At 36.7% G+C, this 20,848-nt stretch overlaps 1 protein-coding gene across 9 annotated transcripts in view; it reads left to right on the forward strand.

Annotated features, from left to right (window-relative positions):
* The window catches only part of CSPP1 (centrosome and spindle pole associated protein 1), a 109,445-nt gene that overhangs the window by 71,176 nt on the left and 17,421 nt on the right, over window positions 1–20,848 (forward strand). For all 9 annotated transcript variants that reach the window (XM_043483475.1, XM_043483478.1, XM_043483470.1 and 6 more), the window contains 6 exons: window positions 3,064–3,176; window positions 10,211–10,360; window positions 10,949–11,095; window positions 14,957–15,061; window positions 16,741–16,807; window positions 17,383–17,500. In XM_043483475.1, coding sequence (XP_043339410.1) covers window positions 3,064–3,176; window positions 10,211–10,360; window positions 10,949–11,095; window positions 14,957–15,061; window positions 16,741–16,807; window positions 17,383–17,500 — 700 coding nt within the window. The remainder of the gene's footprint in view (window positions 1–3,063; window positions 3,177–10,210; window positions 10,361–10,948; window positions 11,096–14,956; window positions 15,062–16,740; window positions 16,808–17,382; window positions 17,501–20,848) is intronic.

Genomic DNA, 20,848 nt, shown 5'->3' on the forward strand with positions numbered 1-20,848 from the left:
CTTCTCAGCTTTATTAGTTCTTATATATACTTTAGCTGCTGCTAACAGCTTCATTTTGCTAGTGGGAAGGACATTTCTTAAAATAAAATAGTTTTCTTTTTTTTTTTAAAACCCATACAGAATTTGGTTCTTACACCCATAAGAATTAGTTTAAATTAGTGAGAACATACCAGATGTTGTATGATAAATTATACAGTGAAATTCATTTTTTGTTTGTTTTATAAACATCTGCCCTCCCTTATAAGCCACAGTGTACAAAGAAGTAAATAATTTACTTTGACTTCTGGTCACATCTCCCTTTCATAAGCATATACCTTTGGTTTGGTATTAAACAGGGTCCTTTAATTAAAGATTCTGTAAATTGAAGATTATTCAGTATCTTATGACTTGCCAGGAAAATTTGTAATCATCTTTCTTTATCAAGTATATGTGAAAATATGTTACATATTTAGAATTCAAGTGAAGTTTAAAGAATATATCACCCTATACTGTATTTTGATGCCTATAAAAATAACCATTTATTTACAGCAAATTGAATTATTAAGGACTCAGAATGAGAGCCAAATTAATAATTTCATCAAAAATTCTACTTTTAGTAGTCCAAAAATCAAAACTAGATTCACTGTGTAAAAATCTACTGTGGATCAAAGTAGGAAAGTATTTTCTTGTAATTAGAGATTAAACAGTAATAAAGGCTGTTTACGGAAACAACCTACAGTACATCTCTTGAAGTGTTCCAAAAGGCTGCAGAAATTAGTGCTACCATCAAAGGCTTGAAAGATGCAAGGCTAGTAATTCAAATCAGAGCTCACCATTTAGTCTACCTGTTTGGCCAATAAGTCATATGTATTAAACATTAAAAAATTTTTTTAAAAGACAGTATGATCAGTCAGGGATATTTTGAAAGGACTTTTTAATGCAGTGTTCTTGTCTAAAATTAAAATTTTTGAGAAAGCACAGAGCATTTACTGTAAATAAATGGGTAATGTGACCAGAAGTCAAAGTAAACTTATTTTGTTTATTTCTTTGTACATCATAACACCTTTTCATTTTATTTTAGAGAATTTTTGCTTCTTTCTGATTGCCATTATTTTTCTCTTCATTGGCTGCTGCTTCTGGAGTAGTCTGTATTGAGATCAGTGGTACAGACCCCTTCTCTACTCTTCTCTTCCACCTCCTGTATTGTTTGTACATAGTTCCCTCTTAGCTTAGAACTTTTGTCTTTCATAGTAATAACACGTCAGGCATCTAGCTTTGCTTACCAAGCAAAAACACAGGAAAAATAGAAAGTTTCCATGACTCTTTCCCCCAAAAGAGCACAACCTTGATGATTGAATATGCACAGCAGAATTTGTCATCTATTTTTATTGTATCTAACACAAGGGTTTTGCTGCTAATGTTGTGGCCAGGATGTGGTCAGGATGCTCTAGTTTAAGAAATCATAAAATGTTTAAATTCCCCATTTTTGTGCATTGAAATTCCCTCAATTAACTTTCATTTCCTAAGAATTAATCTAAAATACTTTCTGAATGCAAAAAAACTATTGAGAATCACCTAATTTGTTGCTGTGCCATCATGTATGTGTAGGAGTGTATGTATATGTGTGTATACATGTGTGCACACATACAACATACATATGTGACATGTAGTATTTTAAAGGCCTTAAGGGAGCTCAAATATGCCTGGAAGTTGAATATCTTAATATATACTTGAGATTCACTATCCTCTAATATTTTGCCTTCATTAGGCCTGTTTTAAAAGCTCTTCTTAATGTTTGTTGTTTTTCTTTTACTTCATGGTTTTTGGATGAAAAATCATGTTTATAAAGTTCATACTACTTTGGATTAAATTTATTTTTTTGCTTATTATGATGCCTGAATGCATTTTCATTTCCTTTGTTTAGAGCATGTCTTTCCCTTTGGGTTTGTTTTTATAATGTTTTTATGTTTAAAAGAACTTATCTTGCCTGTCTCTAATAGTAATTCTTCTCTAATTGCCTCAAAGGTTTAGAATTTGACAGATCTCAATGTGAAACAAACGTCTCAGTTTTGTTTTCCTGATCAGTTTTTCCACCATAACCTAAGATTTTAATGTTTAGGTATTGATTTGCCTTTCTGCTGATCTATTCAAGGATTAGTAAATTTAAATGAAAAGAAAAAGAGATCTAAATGACAGCTCAACTGCAAAGCAGTTGGCTTACAACCACTATATGAGTGAGAGAAATAAATGCTTTAGATTGATGGTATAAGGAAACTAAAAAATGGTATATTTTTATATAAATATAAAATGATATAAAAAAGTTATGTGAGCCTTAAATTTGCATACAGTTTTTTTCTGCATTCAAAAGACTGCTGGGGTATAATTATTTTCCAGGCTGCTTTTATAAAATAATATTTTTCCTTTCCCAGAATGTTTAGTACTATTTATAGATAACATATATATAGCATATTTTTAATCTTCAAACTTATATCTCATTAATCTGATATAATTTTTAAGTAAAAAGTATTGCAGTGATTAAAAGTCATTTTAATTTTGTAAAAATTAAAAATGTTTTTAGAGCTTATTTTCTAATCTGTGTTTTAAACCATGGATAGGAATCCACTGATTTTTTAAAAAGCAATTTTAGAAATATTTTTTATGTGTATACATAATACATTTTAATGTGTAATTAAGCAGTGTTCTTAAGAAAAGGATATTTACATCATACATAAGAACTTAAATGTGTGCTTTTTTTCCTTTGTGTAAATTTTATTTTAAAGCCTTTGCTGCAGTGAGAGTTGCTTAGGTTACTAACTTTTATGTTTCCTTGATGACTTTCAGATATAGCTATATTATGATTTTTCAACTGTGTATTAATTTTATTTTAGTTTCACCATTTTTCCCCTCTCTTTTCATCTGGTCTTAAGATTCTAATCTTAGTCGTCTTCCAAGTTTAGCCTCTGGGCTTCCATATTTAGTGCATTTTTTCAAAATTTGAATTTATTTAGCAAAGTCTTTATTCTTTAACCTTTATGTTTTTAAGCACTGGCTAATGGTATGTTTTTGAAAAATTTCCCTTTCAAGGTCATATGCAAACACAGAGCTCTCCTTTTGCTCGGGGAAATATTTTTAGTGAGCCTCCAACTGAACTTCAGATTAAGCAGCAGGAATTATACAAGAACTTTCTTCGTTTTCAGGTGAAATGCTTATTTGATCATTATTTCAAGGTTTCATAAAAGTTTTAATAAATTTGCAAAGATTTTATCCACAATATAAAGAATAAATTCTAAAATGTCATGCAGTTATCTAAAATATCTAATTCATATCAGATAGAAATTATATTATTTAATTTATATTATTATACTGTTTTATGTATATATGAAAAAGGAATAAGGAGACATGTTAGGTATACCAGTTGACGTAATCTTTTTTAAATTTTGTTAAATCATTAAGTGTTAGTGTTGGAATTTCTAAAACTGAAACTCTTAAAATGTTCACATATTAGGCATAAAATGAATCTTTCTAGATGTTTATGTGTTAATAGAAATAGTTTTTTTCTAAATGATTTTATATTCTTGACTCAGTTGTTTAGTTTGTAGGTAAATATTAAAAATACTCTCACATTTTGTATTTATTTGCTTCATTTATATGTGTAAGCAAATTGCATTTAAAACACTAGAAGTGCCCAGAGGAAGACACTTGAGCATCAGGTGTTTATTAAGCAAATGGATTATTTGAACTCTCATACTGTGTCCACCCTTAGAATGGAGCCTGAGGTGAATGAGACAGCTGCCCATAGTGGGCTCACAATATTTTCTCTTCTTATCATCCCCCCTTCCATACCCACTTACAACCCAGTGTCAGATTAATCCTTTGGCCAGGTTAATCTTCCTTTGATATAATTTCTCATGCTTTTTTTCTTTATTTAAAATCTGTCAGTAGTTTTTCTAAATAAAATGTCCATATTCCTTACTCTCACACTTAAGGCTATCCAGTCTGATCCCAGCCTCTTAAATTCTTCTTAAAGAGAGGCTACTCAAATATGCCATCTTTCTGATCCTAATTATTATGGACTCATAAATAAGGCAGTGACATAATGGATATGATCTTAAGGATAATTGATCTGGCAATACTGTTGACGTATTTTGGGTGGATTTAAAGGACTTGAAGCATGGGTCACAGACAACTAGCCAATCTGATCACATGGACCACAGTCTTGTCTAACTCAATGAAACTAAGCCATGCCATGTGGGGCCACCCAAGAGGGATGGGTCATGGTGGAGAGGTCTGACAGAATGTGGTCCACTGGAGAAGGGAATGACAGACCACTTCAGTATTCTTACCTTGAGAACCCCATGAACAGTATGAAAAGGCAAAAAGATAGGACACTGAAAGATGAACTCCCCAGGTCAGTAGCTGCCCAATATGCTACTGAAGATCAGTGGAGAAATAACTCCAAAAAGAATGAAAGGATGGAGCCAAAGCAAAAGCAACACCCAGTTGTGGATGGGACTGGTGATAGAAGCAAGGTTCGATGCTGTAAAGAGCAATATTGCATAGGAACTTGGAATGTTAGGTCCATGAATCAAGGCAAATTGGAAGTGGTCAAACAGGAGACGGCAAGAGTGAACATCGACATTCTAGGAATCAGCGAACTAAGATGGACTGGAATGGGTGAATTTAACTCAGATGACAATTATATCTATTACTGTGGGCAAGAAACCCTTAGAAGAAATGGAGTAGCCATCATAGTCAACAAAAGAGTCCGAGATGCAGTACTTGGATGCAATCTCAAAAATGACAGAATGATCTCTGTTTGTTTCCAAGGCAAACCATTCAATATCATGGTAATCCAAGTCTATGCCCTGACCAATAATGCTGAAGAAGCTGAAGTTGAACAGTTCTGTGAAGACATACAAGACCTTCTAGAACTAACACCCAAAAAAGATGTTCTTTTAATTATAGGGGATTGGAATGCAAAAGTAGGAAGTCAAGAAACACCTGGAGTAACAAGCAGATTTGGCCTTGGAGTACAAAATGAAGCAGGGCAAAGGCTAATGGAGTTTTGCCAAGAGAACACACTAGTCATAGCAAACACCCTCTTCCAACAACACAAGAGAAGACTCTACACATGGACATCACCAGATGATCAACACCAAAATCAGATTGATTATATTCTTTGCAGCCAAAGATGGAGAAGCTCTATACAGTCAGCAAAAACAAGACCGGGAGCTGACTATGGCTCAGATCATGAACTCCTTATTGCCAAATTCAGACTGAAATTGAAGAAAGTGCAGAAAACCACTAGACCATTCAGGTATGACCTAAATCAAATCCCTTACAAATAAACAGTGGAAGTGAGAAATAGATTTAAGGGACTATATCTAATAGACTGCCTGATGAACTATGGACGGAGGTTCATGACATTGTACAAGAGACAGGGATCAAGACCATCCCCAAGAAAAAGAAATGCAAAAAAGCAAAATAACTGTCTGAGGAGGCATTACAAGTAGCTGTGAAAAGCAAAGGAGAAAAGGAAAGATATCCCATCTGAATGCAGAGTTCCAAAGAATAGCAAGGAGAAATAAGAAAGCCTTCCTCAGCAATCAATGCAAAGAAATAGAGGAAAACAATAGAATGGGAAAGACTAGAGATCTCTTCAAGAAAATTAGAGATACCAAGGGAACATTTCATGCAAAGATGGGTTCAATAAAGGACAGAAATGGTAGGGACCTAACAGAAACAGAAGATATTAAGAAGAGGTGGCAAGAAGACACAGAACTGTACAAAAAAGATCTTCACGACCCAGATAATCATGATGGTGTGATCACCAACCTAGAGCCAGACATCCTGGAATGTGAAGTCAAGTGGGCCTTAGGAAGCATCACTATGAACAAGGCTAGTGGAGGTGATGGAATGCCAGGTGAGCTATTTCAAATCCTGAAAGATGATGCTGTGAAAATGCTGCACTCAGTATGCCAGCAAGTTTGGAAAACTCAGCAGTGGCCACAGGACTGGAAAAGGTCAGTTTTCATTCCAATCCCAAAGAAAGGCAATGCCAAAGAATGTTCAAACTACTGCACAATTGCACTCATCTCACACGCTGGTAAAGTAGTACTTAAAATTCTCCAAGCCAGGCTTCAGCAATACGTGAACCGTGAACTTCCAGATGTTCAAGCTGGTTTTAGAAAAGGCAAAGGAACCAGAGATCAAATTGCCAACATGCACTGGATCATCAAAAAAGCAAGAGAGTTCCAGAAAAACATCTATTTCTGCTTTATTGACTATGCCAAAGCCTTTGACTGTGTGGATCACAGTAATCTGTGGGAAACTGATTAGAGATGGGAAGGGATACCAGACCACCTGACCTGTCCCTTGAGAAATCTGTATGCAGGTCAGGAAGCAACAGTTAGAACTGGTTCCAACAGTTATACTGGTTCCAAGTAGGAAAAGGAGTATGTCAAGACTATATTGTCACTCTGCTTATTTAACTTCTATGCACAGTACATCATGAGAAATGCTGGGCTGGAAGAAGCACAAGTTGGAATCAAGATTGCTGGGAGAAATATCAATAACCTCAGATATGCAGATGACACCACCACCTTTATGGCAGAAAGTGAAGAAGAACTAAAGAGCCTCTTGAGGAAAGTGAAAGAGGAGAGTGAAAAAATTGGCTTAAAGCTCAACATTCAGAAAACTAAGATCTTGGCATCCGGCCCCATCACTTCATGGCAAATAGATAGGGAAACAGTGGAAACAGTGGCTGACTTTATTTTTCTGGGCTCCAAAATCACTGCAGATGGTGACTGCAGCCATGAAATTAAAAGACGCTTACTCCTTGGAAGGAAAGTTATGACCAATCTAGACAGCATATTAAAAAGCAGAGAAATTACTTTGCCTACAAAGGTCCATCTAGTCAAGGCTATGGTTTTTCCAGTGGTCATGTATGGATGTGAGAGTAGGATATAAAGAAAGCTAAGTGCAAAAGAATTGATGCTTTTGAACTGTGGTGTTGGAGAAGACTCTTGAGAGCCCTTTGGACTGCAAGGAGATCCATCTAGTCCATCCTAGGGGAGATCAGTCCTGGGTGTTCATTGGAAGGACTGATGTTGAAGCTGCAACTCCAATAGTTTGACCACCTGATGCGAAGCGCTGACTCATTTGAAAAGACCCTGATGCTGGGAAAAATTGAGGGCAGGAGAAGGGGACGACAGAGGATGAGATGGTTGGATGGCATCACCGACTCAGTGGATGTGGGTTTGGGTGGACTCTGGGAGTGGTGATGGACAGTGAGGCCTGCCGTGCTGTGGTTCATGGGGTCGCAAAGAGTCGGACACGACTGAGTGACTAAACTGAACTGAAGCGTGGTTATTTCACTAGAGTTGTGACTGTGGAAATGGATGAAAAGACATTTCTGAGGTTTGGCAGAATGAATAGAGAATGAATTAATAGAGATTGGCAGAATGATACTGCACTCAGAGATCCTGAGGATACTGGCCATTTGAGTTAGGTACAGCAGATTGAGGGTCCATAGTCACTTTTTGAACTTGTAGGACCCTCTGGTATATTGCCCATAATGATAGCAAGTCAAAATTATATATCAATAGTTCCTGTTATACTTAGCAAGTATTAACATGGTCTAAAGTAGAGAGACTTTTTTTGGGCTCCAAAATCACTGCAGATGGGACTGCAGCCATGAAATTAATAGACACTTGTTCCTTGGAAGAAAAGCTGTGACCCACCTAGATAGCATATTAAAAATCAGAGACATTACTTTGCGAACAAAAATCCATCTAGTCAAAGCTATAATTTTTCCAGTAATTATGTATAGATGTGAGAGTTGGACCATAAAGAAAGCTGAGCACTGAGAAATTGATGCTTTTGAGCTGTGGTGTTGGTAAGACTCTTGAGAGAGTCCCTTGGACTGCAAGGACATCCAACCAATCCATCCTAAAGGAAATCAGTCCTGTCTATTCATTGAAAGGACTGATGCTGAAACTGTAGCTCCAATACTTTGGCCACCTGATGGGAAAAACTGACTCATTCAAAAAGACCCTGATGCTGGGAAAGATTGAAGGCGGGAGAAGAAGGGGATGACAGAGGATGAGATAGTTGGATGGCATCACTAACTCGATGGACATGAATTTAAGTAAGCTCCTTAAATGTGATGGACAGGGAAGCCTGGCATGCTGCAGTCCTTGGGGTCACAAAGGGTTGGGCATGACTGACTGACTGAACTGAACTGAGGGTAGAATTTAGGGAAAAATAAATAAATCTTGCCATTTTGTAGTCTTTTATTGTTTGTAAGATAGTTCTATATATAGTCTCTTATTAAACCTCACAACTCTCTGAGGAAGGTATTACTGTTTTTGTTTTAAGACCAAAAAAAAGGCTGAGGCTCACCTGTGGTGGCAGAGCTAGCACGTTGACCCCAAGTCTCTGGACTTCATCATACCTAGAGATTCCACACACTGCAGTGTCTTTCTTCTGGGAAAGACTACTAGTAGTTTGGGAAACTTTGACTTACTAGTTTCAGAATAAGTTCAACCTTCAGTTCTCCCACCCTATAAAATGGTGGTTTATGTATTTTTCTTTTAGCAGTCTGTTAAAAACTCCTGCTTTTCCCCCCAAAAAAATTATTCCAGAGCTCCAAGAAAATGTAAAATAGCTAAATGGTATTTATTAATATCAACAATATAATGTCAGACAAAAAGAATCTCCAAATTTAAGTGTTAAAAGAAATGTTATAAAATGTTCAGATCTGTGCACAAAGATGCAAAGGAAGCCTTAGCTCCTTATCTGCATAAATAAGTTTTAACACTAAAAAAGTTATACCATTAGTTATTAGTACAGCAAAAGTCTTCATGTGCTTCAGATTTGGTGAATAATACATGCGAGTGTTTAGATGTCATTGTAAACTGTAGCTTTAAAAATAATTAACAAGTTTAATAACATTTGCAGGACCACTGAACTACTTTTGTATTATATGGTTTGAAAACCATTGACCTGAGCAATAACTTTTCTGTTTCTGTTGAACAGCTGTGTGGCATTTTTGTTGGAATGATATTTCTGTGGATTCATTAGGTGTGAGATCCATTTATGATTGTGACCCATTAATGGTGAAGTGACCTGCTGATTGTGATTATTTTTTTCATGGAGGAGAAAAAGGGAACTGAGTGTTAAATGTGTGGTTTTATTGTATGGTTCATGAATGATGCTTTCTTTAGGGCTGTTGTAATTGAGGAGGTGATTACATACACACCACTTAGTCCTAAATATTAGGACTGTACATATCTAAAAGGGTTGTGATAAATGTTGGAAAAAGCCCTAGCATGTAAAGTTGTGGCATATGTAAGAAGACTGTGTTCTTATAGCTCAAAAGTTTGACAGCAGTAAATACGGCAACCTTGAGACTAGAGGAAATGCAGACAAGAACTCTTAAAATATTGTGAATAGTCGTGATCAGTCCATACTTAAGAGGGATAAAAATTTATTGATATCCTTAAACCAGCATCATGAATCCTCAGGTACCATGCTGTCATTTTTCTCTGTCTCATTCATGGAGGATGTAGACTATCTCTTAAGAGTCTTCTTCCTGTCACATCTTAGATTTTGCCTTACAATATTTGCCGAGAATACTCAGCACTGCAGGTTTCAGGTGGCATTCAAACGAAACTTAATTATGAATCCTTGAAGCTGACATCTTCATATACCTTACATCTTGTCATTAGAAAGGAAATAAGAAAGGCTATTCTAGGGAAGAGATTTCTACTTAAAGAATGGTTGCTAAAACATTTCACTGCTGTTTCAGGATACTAATCACAAGGAACATTGAGACATAGTAGTAGTAGTCATTATAGAATAATATAATCATGAATTATTAAGTATTGGACCTTCTACTTAGGAACTTTTATGTTTTTTACATACATAGTTTCATTTCAATCTTTGAGCACTACTTTGAGATATAGATGTTAGTAACTCTTTTTACCAGATGACAGAACTGAACCAGAAAGTTTCATAAGGTCTGTGGTAGCTGGAATTTTACTTAGAGCTCTTATCATTATGTCATGTGGCCCCTCTAATACAATACAGGAAACTGAAAAATTTAGGAACTTACTTTTACTTACAAAAGCAGGATATAAAGGCTGAATTCATAGGATAACAGGGTAAATTAAGTGGTGTTCTAACTTTTCAGTAGTTTCAAAAGTAATAACTAGGTTTTATTATTTAGATTGAAGAAAAGAAGCAAAGAGAAGAAGCAGAGCGCGAGAGATTAAGAATTGCTGAAGAAAAAGAAGAAAAACGGCTTGCAGAACAGAGAGCTCGAATCCAGCAAGAGTATGAAGAGGAGCAGGAAAAGAAAAGGGAGAAAGAGGAGGAGGTGGATTTTTTCCCTACTCTCTTTTTCTGCTTAGTCTGAGAGTGAACTCCTTACTTTGACTTGAAAAGATACTTATTACTCACAAAGGAGAACAGTCTTGAAGTACATTTAGAAAATATCAGATCAATATGCATTTGTTAGATGTTACTTTATAAAAATGAAATACTAAATTAATAAAAGAGATAAATGATGACTTTTTTTAAAGCCAAAAAATAGTTTAAACTGTCTAGCATGTTGTAATATTTTAGATGCCTAATATTTTATTGTAAGCAGACCAGTATGTCATCTGTGGGCTTCCTTGATAACTCAACAGTAAAGAATCTGCCTGCAGTGCAGGAGACAGGTTTGATCCCTGGGTCGAGAAGATCCCCTGGAGGAGGAAATGGCAACCCACTCCAGCATTCTTGCCTGGAAAATCCCATGGCCAGAGGAGCCTGGTGGGCTATAGTCCAAAGGGTTGCAAAGAATTGGACACAACTGAGCGACTTGAGCATGTCATCTATACCCTCCGTTTTATCTCTTTATTTCACACAAATATGAATGGACTGAATGTGTGTATGGAGTGTGTATTTTTTCTTTATTTTAAAGCAAAGACTGAAAAATGAAGAGCTTATTCGGTTAGCTGAAGAAAGACGAAAAGAAGCAGAAAGAAAGAAGAAAGAAGAAGAAGAAAAACGTAACTTACAACTTCAGCACTACTATGAAAGAGAAAATATGGTTGGGGAAGATATAAAGGTAAGTTTCAGACAAAAATGTCTGTGGAACCCATTGTTTAACCCATTTTCCCTGTAAAAGTAGAGTGGTCAGCAAAAAGGAGAGAGCAGAGGCGGTGCTTTTGTCTCCACTTTCGTCCTGGTGCTTTTCTGGGTGCAGTGCACCGAACCTCCTGTCCTAGATGATGTCACTGTGCTTTGCTGTGTCTTCCCTGCTGGGAACAGAGTAGTCTTGTTCCCATGGTCTGTAGACCAGCACCCTACAAACTGTTCCTGATAAGACTGAAAGTGTTTGGAAACTGTTGTAGCAATTTGTCATTATAGTTTTATATCTGTTGAATCTGTTAAAAAAAAAAAAAGTTGGGTTTGGATTTTGTAATATCTGTTAACAGTTTTTATTTAGCTAGTACAGTTGACCCTCGAACCAGGGTTAAGCCGAGGGGTTAATCCATAATGTGTAATTGATAACTAGCCCTCCATACTTGCAGTTCCTACACGTCTGTGCAATCAGCCCACCACTGCCTGTAGTACTGCAGCATTTGATACAGAAAAATATCTCTGAAAGTGGACCTGTGTGGTTCAAACGTGCATTGTTCAAGGATCAACTATAATTCATTCTTACTCTCTTATGCATCTGTCCCAATGGATTGGAAATTAAAAAAGAAACTTGTGGCTCACTGCAGATTGATTTGAAGTCCATGTTTCTGAGATGGAGGTTGATTCACCCTTAGGTGCGTGAATCAGTTATTAGACAGGTGTTTTCTCTCTATAAAATCAGTTAGCCCTTATGAAAATTCAGTTCATATATTTGCTTATATTTCAAACTATATTTAAGATTTACTATGTACAGTATCACTTGTTTAGTCACTGTCATGTCCATCTGTTTTGCAACCGCATGGACTGTAGCCCACAGACTCCTCTGTCCATGGGATTTCCCAAGCAAGAATACTGGAGTTGGTTTCCATTTGCTTCTCCAGGGGATCTTCCTGACCCACGAATTGAACCCGCATCTCCTGGGTTGGCAGGCGGATTCTTAGCTCTCAGCCCATAGTATCACTAGGGACTTAATAAAAATGCATCTTCCTGGTCTCGTCTACAGTGTAGCTGATTTGTTGTTGTTCAGTCACTAAGTCATGTCCAACTCTTCGACCCCGTGGACTGTAGCATGCCAGGCTTCTTTCTCCTTCACTGTCTCCTGAAGTTTGTTCCAACTCATGTCCATTGAGTTGGTGATGCCGTCCAAGTATCTCATCCTCTGTCTGCCCCTTCTCCTCCTGCCCTCAGTCTTTTTCAGCAGTATCTGATTTACTAAGTGTAATTTAGTAACCCATAGGGGTTTGGATGCAGTTGGCTTGTGAACCATACCTTGGAAAACCCCGTATCTTGTAGGTTTAGCCCAATTTAATTTTAAGGAAGCTGTGGTACATATACACCATGGAATTTTACTCAGCCGTCAAAAAGAATTCATTTGAACCAGTCCTAATGAGATGGATGAAACTGGAGCCCCTTATACAGAGTGAAGTAAGCCAGAAAGATAAAGAACATTACAGCATACTAACACATATATATGGAATTTAGAAAGATGGTAACGATAACCCTATATGCAAAACAGAAAAAGAGACACAGAAATACAGAACAGACTTTTGAACTCTGTGGGAGAAGGTGAGGGTGGGATGTTTCAAAAGAACAGCATGTATACTATCTATGGTGAAACAGATCACCAGCCCAGGTGGGATGCATGAGACAAGTGCTTGGGCCTGGTGCACTGGGAAGACCCAGAGGAATCGGGTGGAGAGGGAGATGGGAGGGGGGATCGGGATGGGGAATAAGTGTAAATCTATGGCTGATTCATATCAATGTATGACAAAACCCACTGAAATGTTGTGAAGTAATTAGCCTCCAACTAATAAAAAAAAAAAAAAAAAAAAAACTTAAAAAAAAAAAATATTGTTTTCAGAAATTTAGATTTATGCAGACATTATTTCTTCTAAGTAGAGTTGACAAAAAGATTACTTTCAACCAGTGTGCTGCTCTGGTATATTTATGGTGTGTTTTGATACATTGTTCAATATGTAATCTTCTGCAGATCATGTGAGCCATTTCTGACTGGTACAAATATACTCTTTGAATTTCTTACCCCCAGGTTTTATGGTGATAGAAATAAATATTCACAATTTGAATTTGCTGAAACGTTGTTTGAAGGGGAATCTATGAGTCAGATCTATATTTTTGTTTTATTTTCAGTGTTCCAGGAATATAAGGCTAATATCCTTCATTCTTAGGATATATAATTGGATATATATTTTCTCAGCTTTTTAAAATATATCAGTCAAGTGTCATATCATTCACATTTTTAATTGATAATGTTTGTTTTTTAGAGCAGTGTTTGGTTTATAGCAGAATTGAATGGAAAGAGAATATTTTATTGTAAAACTGATTGTTTGAAAAGGAAAGTTGTTTCTCACAGTTCTCCTTCTGCCATTTATTGCATCTAAAAAAATGCTTAGGGATATGTAATTTTATGACTGTTTTACAGTTTAATTGTGATGTATCAGAAAGTTTTAGAGCAGCTTTGTTCCTTTTAACACAGTTTACCTTCAATTTTGAAATTATCATTGCTAGCTGTTATTTTTTAATTTATGTAGGCTTAAAATATATTTGTCTACTCTTTTAGTTTTTACTTTTGTGTCTGCATTTTTAATTTTTAGTCTGTATATTTTAGTTTGTTGAAATTTGCTTTTTATCCTAATCTGAGTTATAATCTTAATGAGGTATTGAATCCATTTATGTTTATCATGGCCAATGTGTTTGATCATATTAATTGAATTTCTGACTTTCTTGTTTGTTTTTGCTCCCTTGACAGTTAATCATTTGTTATGTGGACTATACTTTCTTTGCTTCATTCTTTGTAGTCCTTTAGAAGGTTTAATTTGTTGCTATACTTCTGCTTGTGGTCACTTAGAGTTTCTTTTTAAATTTTGTCTCTCATATATTTCTAATTGTATTAGTCACTAGTGAAAGTAATATTTGATTTTGTACCATGCAGAATGAACAATTAACATCCACCTTTTTACATACACATTTATATTTTTACCCAGACAATCATTATTGAATTTTGTTGAGAGTATTTGTGTTTCCAGCATTTTGATTTTAATATGAAGTTGGGAGCTATTAGCTTTATTACACCATGATCTGAAACCCTATTTTCTTCTCTCATGGAGATGCAGAGCTCTGCTCTGACCCGTGATGTTCCTGGTGACAAGGGAATCTAGATTTTAGAGACTGGTTTATATCATTTTCCCAGAAAGGGTTTTTGTTTCTTTTTTGTTTTATCCTATTTCTTTTTATTATTAAGACAGTTTTTTACTTTGGCTATATTTTTTTATTTTTGCTGCTTTCCCAATATCTGGCATGCGATTGCCTTACTTCAGTTTGTTGAATTTTTTAATCCTAGTCTGATAGTCATATTCTTGAATAAGGATATGTAAATCCATTTGTTTATCCTAACTAATGTATTTGATCTTACATAACTGAATTTCTGACTTCTTGGGTAGATATGTTTTTTAATGGAAGGTAGTTGATTTATAATATCAAAATATTGGTTTTGAGTGCACAACATAGTGATCTAATATTTTTTATAGATTTTTTGGTAAATATTTTATTAAAATAAAGCAATAGTAGTCTGAACCTCTTTGGTGGTCTTATTAACTATTAGGGGTGTGTGTGTTTGCATATGTATATGTATACATACGTGTGTGTGTGCATGCACACATACATGTTGGGGTATGTGTATACACACATAGACATTTGTTGGGGAGTATGTGTGTATATACATATATATATATACACACACATACATTTCCCACCCCTCCCCCCACATCAGCACTTGAGACAGCCTTCTCCTGTAGTTCCTGCTCTTCAGAATAAGATTGCAAGCAGACTCCAAAGACCTCCTTCAGTTGACAGCATTGTAACTTCCTTTACTCAGGTATATGCTTTTTCTTTTGATTTGTTCATCTAAGATTAAGGGGATTGATTGAGATTTTCTTATTCATCTTAATTAGCTAGATTACATTTTTCAGATCTGAAACATAGGTAATGTTTACATTAATTTGTCTGTTTCTTCAGTTCTAAATGATAATACTTATAAATGATAAAACTTTGGTGCCCCAAAGTTTAAATTCTTTTGACAGCTCATAATATAGCATGTGGCTCTTGTCCAGGTCCCTCAGGAAGGCTTTTTCTTTGATAATATATTTACTAGCTAGTTGTAGTTATGCTAATAAAGTCCCTTGTACTTTAGACTGAATTACAATTAAAAGACAGCCAGGAAAATGTTCCAGAAAGGGTTGATCCTTGAGTTGACTCTTGAAGAGTGAGTAGGAATTTGCCAAAAAGAGGATGAGGAAGAGCAACTTCCAGCACATGCAGAATCTTGGAGGGAACTGTAAGCCACTTGGTAGCATAGAGAATACATGGTTTGGTCTGATCTGATAATGCCTGACCATGAAGTAGGGGAGGTGAAGGTTAGAACATATGCAGGGTGTTGTATGGAGTGCTAGAGGGCTTGATTCATTCTATAGGATACCAATTACTACAGGCCAATTACTAGAATAGACAGAGAAATGTATTAGAATGTCTTCCTAACCCCACCCTCTGTGGTTCTGGTTTAGTAGGTCTGTGGTCATGTATGGTGTTCATGTAATGTTTTAAGTAGGAAAATGACATGGTCGTGTTTGTTTTGCATAATATTCTCTCAGGCAGTGGTATGGAGATGCATCATGGAGGTGGAGCAGAACTGTAAAGTTAAGATGCTTTTGCAAAAGTCCAGATGTGATTTTGAGGACCTATGGCAGTGACATTAAGAACTGAAAAAGGGTGACAACTTCAAGATATGTTTATGAAACACAGATGGTGGCATACTGACTGTGTGTGGTGGGTTGGAGTCAGTGACAACTTTTATATAGAGTAGGCGGTTGAAAATACATGTCGTGGCCAAGGAAGGAGCTCTGCACCGGATTTGTGGTTTGGAACTACTACCATTACTGCCTAAGTAGTACGGTTGTCTCGTGTGTGTTCAGGGGAAGTAAAGGGCTGAGGATCTAACAGTAGAGAATTATCACCACTTAGAGCAAGGAAATAAAGTGTCAGTGATAGTAGTTGCTACTGGCCAAGTAAAATAAGGGCTTAAAATGCCCATAGACTGCATCGCTGAGGGATCACTTGGTAGGAGATGCAAAGGCAGTGGCCGCAAGGTGAGGAGTGAATGGGAATAAGGAAGCAGGCGCCATACTACTGCACATACTTTTTTTTTTTTTTTGAAGAATGACTGTGAAGGAAGGAGAGAATGGATGCTAGATAGTGAGTGATGAAGGGTGAGGTTAGTTTTTTAAGCACAGATGGATAGAAAGGTGGTAGAGAAAGAAGAGTAAGGGATGGAGGATGTGGGGGTCACCTGTCAGATGCAGAGCACAGGTGAAAGTGCTGTCTGGCTGGGGAAGGCCTCTCCCATGGTAGTGGGAAGAAAAAATAGATGTAGGTAAGTTTATAGATAGATTGGTTGGGAATCTGGATTCTCTTACGGTTTTTTTTTTTTAATTCCTCTTTTAAAACTTCTGAGTAGGGAAGACATATACTGAATTTATCTTTGTTGTGATTGTTAAACAGGACAGTTCTGTGTCCATGGCACAGTCTCCTCCGGTACCTGCCAGGAAAAACCAGCTTCGTGCAGAAGGTAGAGCTGACTATTAAACCTGTAATCTAGACTGTTTCTTTTTTCCTAACTTTCTTGTTCTGAAAAATAAGAATCACAGAATATTGCAAAATGGTATAGAGAGTTGCTGTGTAACCTCCCTGTAGCTTCCCTCAGTGGTGCAATATCACAACCAGGAAATTGGCATTGGCATGCTCTATGGACCTGCGTCTGGTTTCACTTACACTAGTTTATGTGTTTGTGTGTGTAGTTCTGTGAATTTTTATCATGTGTAAATTATGTAACTACCACACAATCAAGGTTACAGAACTGTCCATCATCACAAAGGAACTCCATTGTGCTGCCCCTTAATAGTGGAAGGCACTCTCTCCCTCCCCTCAGGAATGTTTCTAAATGTTTGAAATTCTTGTATTATCAGAAGTGTGTTTGTGGGTCTTAATAATGTTCATATAATGCATCTATATATAAAGCCTTAAAAATAACTTTCCATAAAAATATAACTGAGCATTTTAGCTTTATAAGTCAGGTTATGTTTAGTGTTTAACCTTTTATTCATGTATCTCTCTTATTTTTCACTTACTGATGGGAATTTTCAGAGGAGAAAAAAAATGTAATTATGGAATTATCAGAAATGAGAAAACAGCTTCGTAGTGAAGAGCGACGTCTGCAGGGGCAGTTACTACACATTGACAGTGATGATGACGTTCATATAAGGCAAGTGCTGAATTCCATATTTTTGTCTGTTCTTGTATTCTTTTCTGTCAGAATCAGGAATCAGAATTTGTCCAGTAATTCTATAGTTTTGGAACAGGATTAATTATCATAAACCCACATCTATTAGAATTTTGCAAGCTTGAAAAACGTTTTTAATGGATTATTGGTGAAATTGTAATGATTCAAAATAGCTTTCCCCGCTGCCCAGAAGAAGCAAGCTAAATAGTCATAGTCTAGTGGAGGGACTCCCTAGGTGGCGCAGTGGTAAAGAATCTGCCTGCCAGTGCAGGAGACACGGGTTCCCTCCCTGGGTCAGGAAGATCCCCTGGAGGAGGAAACGGCGACCCACTCCAGTATTCTTGCCTGGGAAACCCATGCACAGAGGAGCCTGGCAGGCTGTGGTCCGTGGGGTCACAGTCAGACATGACTGAGCACATTTCACAAGCAACAAGCAAGGGAGGGGACTCAGGACAACTAATACAAAATAATGTGTGATTTCTTTAGTCTATTTGTGTTTGTAGTGTATGGTATATTTTCTTTCTTTTCTTTTTTTGGCACAAGAGCTTTTTCTTTAATTAGCTAATATGCTATTTAATTCACATTCTTGAATTTTATGTAGATAAAGTTACCTTCATAAAATGTTTCATTACAGTTGTGAAATCTATTCACTGTGAAAATATGGGATGTTTAATGAATATTGATTTAACCAAATACAAAATATTTTAAGTTGAGCATTTTAATTGTCCCTCTGTACTGCCAGTAATGTATTTATGGCAGTGGTGATGACAGTGGTAGTATTGATAGGAGGAGGAAAGAAAAAAAGAAAGAAGTATGACTTTCTTAAGGCAAACCAAGAGTCTTATCCCTTTTAATAGGATTGACAGTGACAAATCAGCAGTGGGAACAGACCATTCTTCAAGCTCTGTCCTTGGGATAGATTGCCTCACTACAGAGAAATCACTGCATGAAAAATAATTGACTAATTTAGGACTCAGATGGATTCAGAAGTTGCTTCGTAAGCTAGGTGATAAGGAATTTCAAGATAGGAAAGTTATAGCTGAAGAAGACATAGACTCAGTTCAGTCGCTCAGTCGTGTCCGACTCTTTGCGACCCCATGAACTGCAGCACACCAGGCCTCCCTGTCCATCACCAACCCCCGGAGTTTACCCAAACTCATGTCCATTGAGTCGGTGATGCCATCCAACCATCTCATCCTCTGTCGTACCCTTCTCCTCCCACCTTCAATCTTTCCCAGCATCAGGGTCTTCAAATGAGTCAGCTCTTCCATCAGGTGGTCAAAGTATTGGAGTTTCAGCTTCAACATTAGTCCTTCCAATGAACTCCCAGGACTGATCTCTTTTAGGATGGACTGGTTGGATCTCATTGCAGTCCAAGGGACTCTCAAGAGTCTTCTCCAACCACAGTTCAAAAGCATCAATTCTTTGGCGCTCAGCTTTCTTTATAGTCCAACTCTCACATCCATACATAGATATAGACTAGACAATTATAAAACAATCTCCTTACCTGCCCTTTTTGGTCTTCTAAAACATCAGGCATAGAAACTTGGTCCTTGAGGGGAAAATAATAATAGCAGAAAACTTCAGAGATGGAATAACCAAAGACAGTTACTTTTTAAAACTATTTTTAAAAATATTTTCCTTCAGCAGTGTATTGTTTCCTGAAATACTTATGTTCCAGCAAAATAGCTTACAGACTACCAAACACTTCTGATCATTTTTGCCAAAAGGCCTCATAAGTTTTCTAAAGCAGTATTCTTCAAACTGTAGGTTGCAGTCTTTTAGTAGCTTGTAAAATCAATGCAAGTGGGTAACTACCACATTTTCTTTGAAGAGTATTTATCTAAAAAAAAAGTTTATTTTGGCATAATTTTAGACCATAGGAAAGTTGCAAACAGTTTCTATAGACCCCTCACCTCACCTATTGTTAACAATACATTCACAGGATGTTTGTCACAACTAAGAAGCTGACATTGGAATATTAATCACAATCTAAATTCCAGACTTTATGGATTTTTCCAGTTCTTCTATCAGTATCTTCTTTCTGTTCCAGGATTTAGTCAGTACAGGGCACTACACTGCATTTAGTTGTCATGTCTCCTAGTATCCTCTGATCCAGGACAGTTTTTTACTCTTTCCTTGTATTTTTATGACTATGACAGCTTAGGGGGATATTGGCTGGCTGTCCTATAGAATGTCCTCCAGTCTACATTTGTCTGATGTTTTCTCATGATTAGGCCAGGGTTAAGGGGTTTTGGAAAGAATAACACAGGGTAGCCTTCTCATCACATTGTATCAGGGGGTACAAGATGTGCATGTGATGGAACCACTAAGTTTAGCACACTCAAAAGAACTGAGAGGTGGTGGGGATAAGCTTCATCTCCTGGAGAGGGTGTTATCTACGTATATTTAGAATTCTTCTGTTAGAATTCTTCTATAAGAAAGATTGTCCCTTCTCCTCCCTTTGTTTAGTTATCCAACCATTTACTTATATCCCTGTTGTTACATGTATATTTATTTTGTACTTTTTGTTATCATCCAGTGTTATTTGTGGTGTTGCTTAAGTTGTTGCAGCTTTGGCTACTGAGACGTCTTTCCTGTTGGCTCCTGTGTCTCTTTGACATGTCCCATCCTTTTGTTTTTTGAGCACTTTTTTACTCTGTTGCTGCAGAAGGCTCCAGGATCCTCTTGTGTATTCCTTGCCCCTGCCCTGGAATCAGCCATTTCTCTAAGGAGTCCTGGTTCCTCTTGGAGAGCTGTGTCTATAAACCAGGCTCTTGGTGGACATAGCTAGATAATATGTACATATACTAAGTCATAAACATCTGTTATTGTTACTGTGTCTATCAATTTGTATATGCATTCAGTTATACTGATATTTATGACTGTAGTCCAGGATATGGTAGGATTTTAATGTAGCATGTTGACCTGCGTAATTATGCTTCACTTAGATTTTTGTCAGCATTCTCTAGGCGTGTTCTGGCCTAAGCAAACAAGGTGAGGGAATGTCAAGACATAGACTGGCTAGGTAGTGGAATGTTAACCCAAGGTGGTAATTTTCAACAAAGAATTCTTCTGTAGTAGGTCAACTACTACAAAGTAATAGGTCAGTATTGGTTTTCTATGGTTACTTTCAAGATTTTATGAATGCCTTAACTGTTGCAACTTTCCATATTCCAGACATGCATATTCAATTAAATGTAATGGGTTATTGACATTTTATTTCTTTTCATTCATAAACTGAAGACTATATGTGCTCTTTTTTTTTGCAAATCAGTATAAAAAAGAGAAACCAGGCAGCTTTTCAGTTTTCTCACTTGCAAATCTTGC

The sequence above is a fragment of the Cervus canadensis genome, chromosome 12 (assembly GCF_019320065.1).
Source record: "Cervus canadensis isolate Bull #8, Minnesota chromosome 12, ASM1932006v1, whole genome shotgun sequence".
Taxonomy (NCBI): Eukaryota; Metazoa; Chordata; class Mammalia; order Artiodactyla; family Cervidae; genus Cervus; species Cervus canadensis.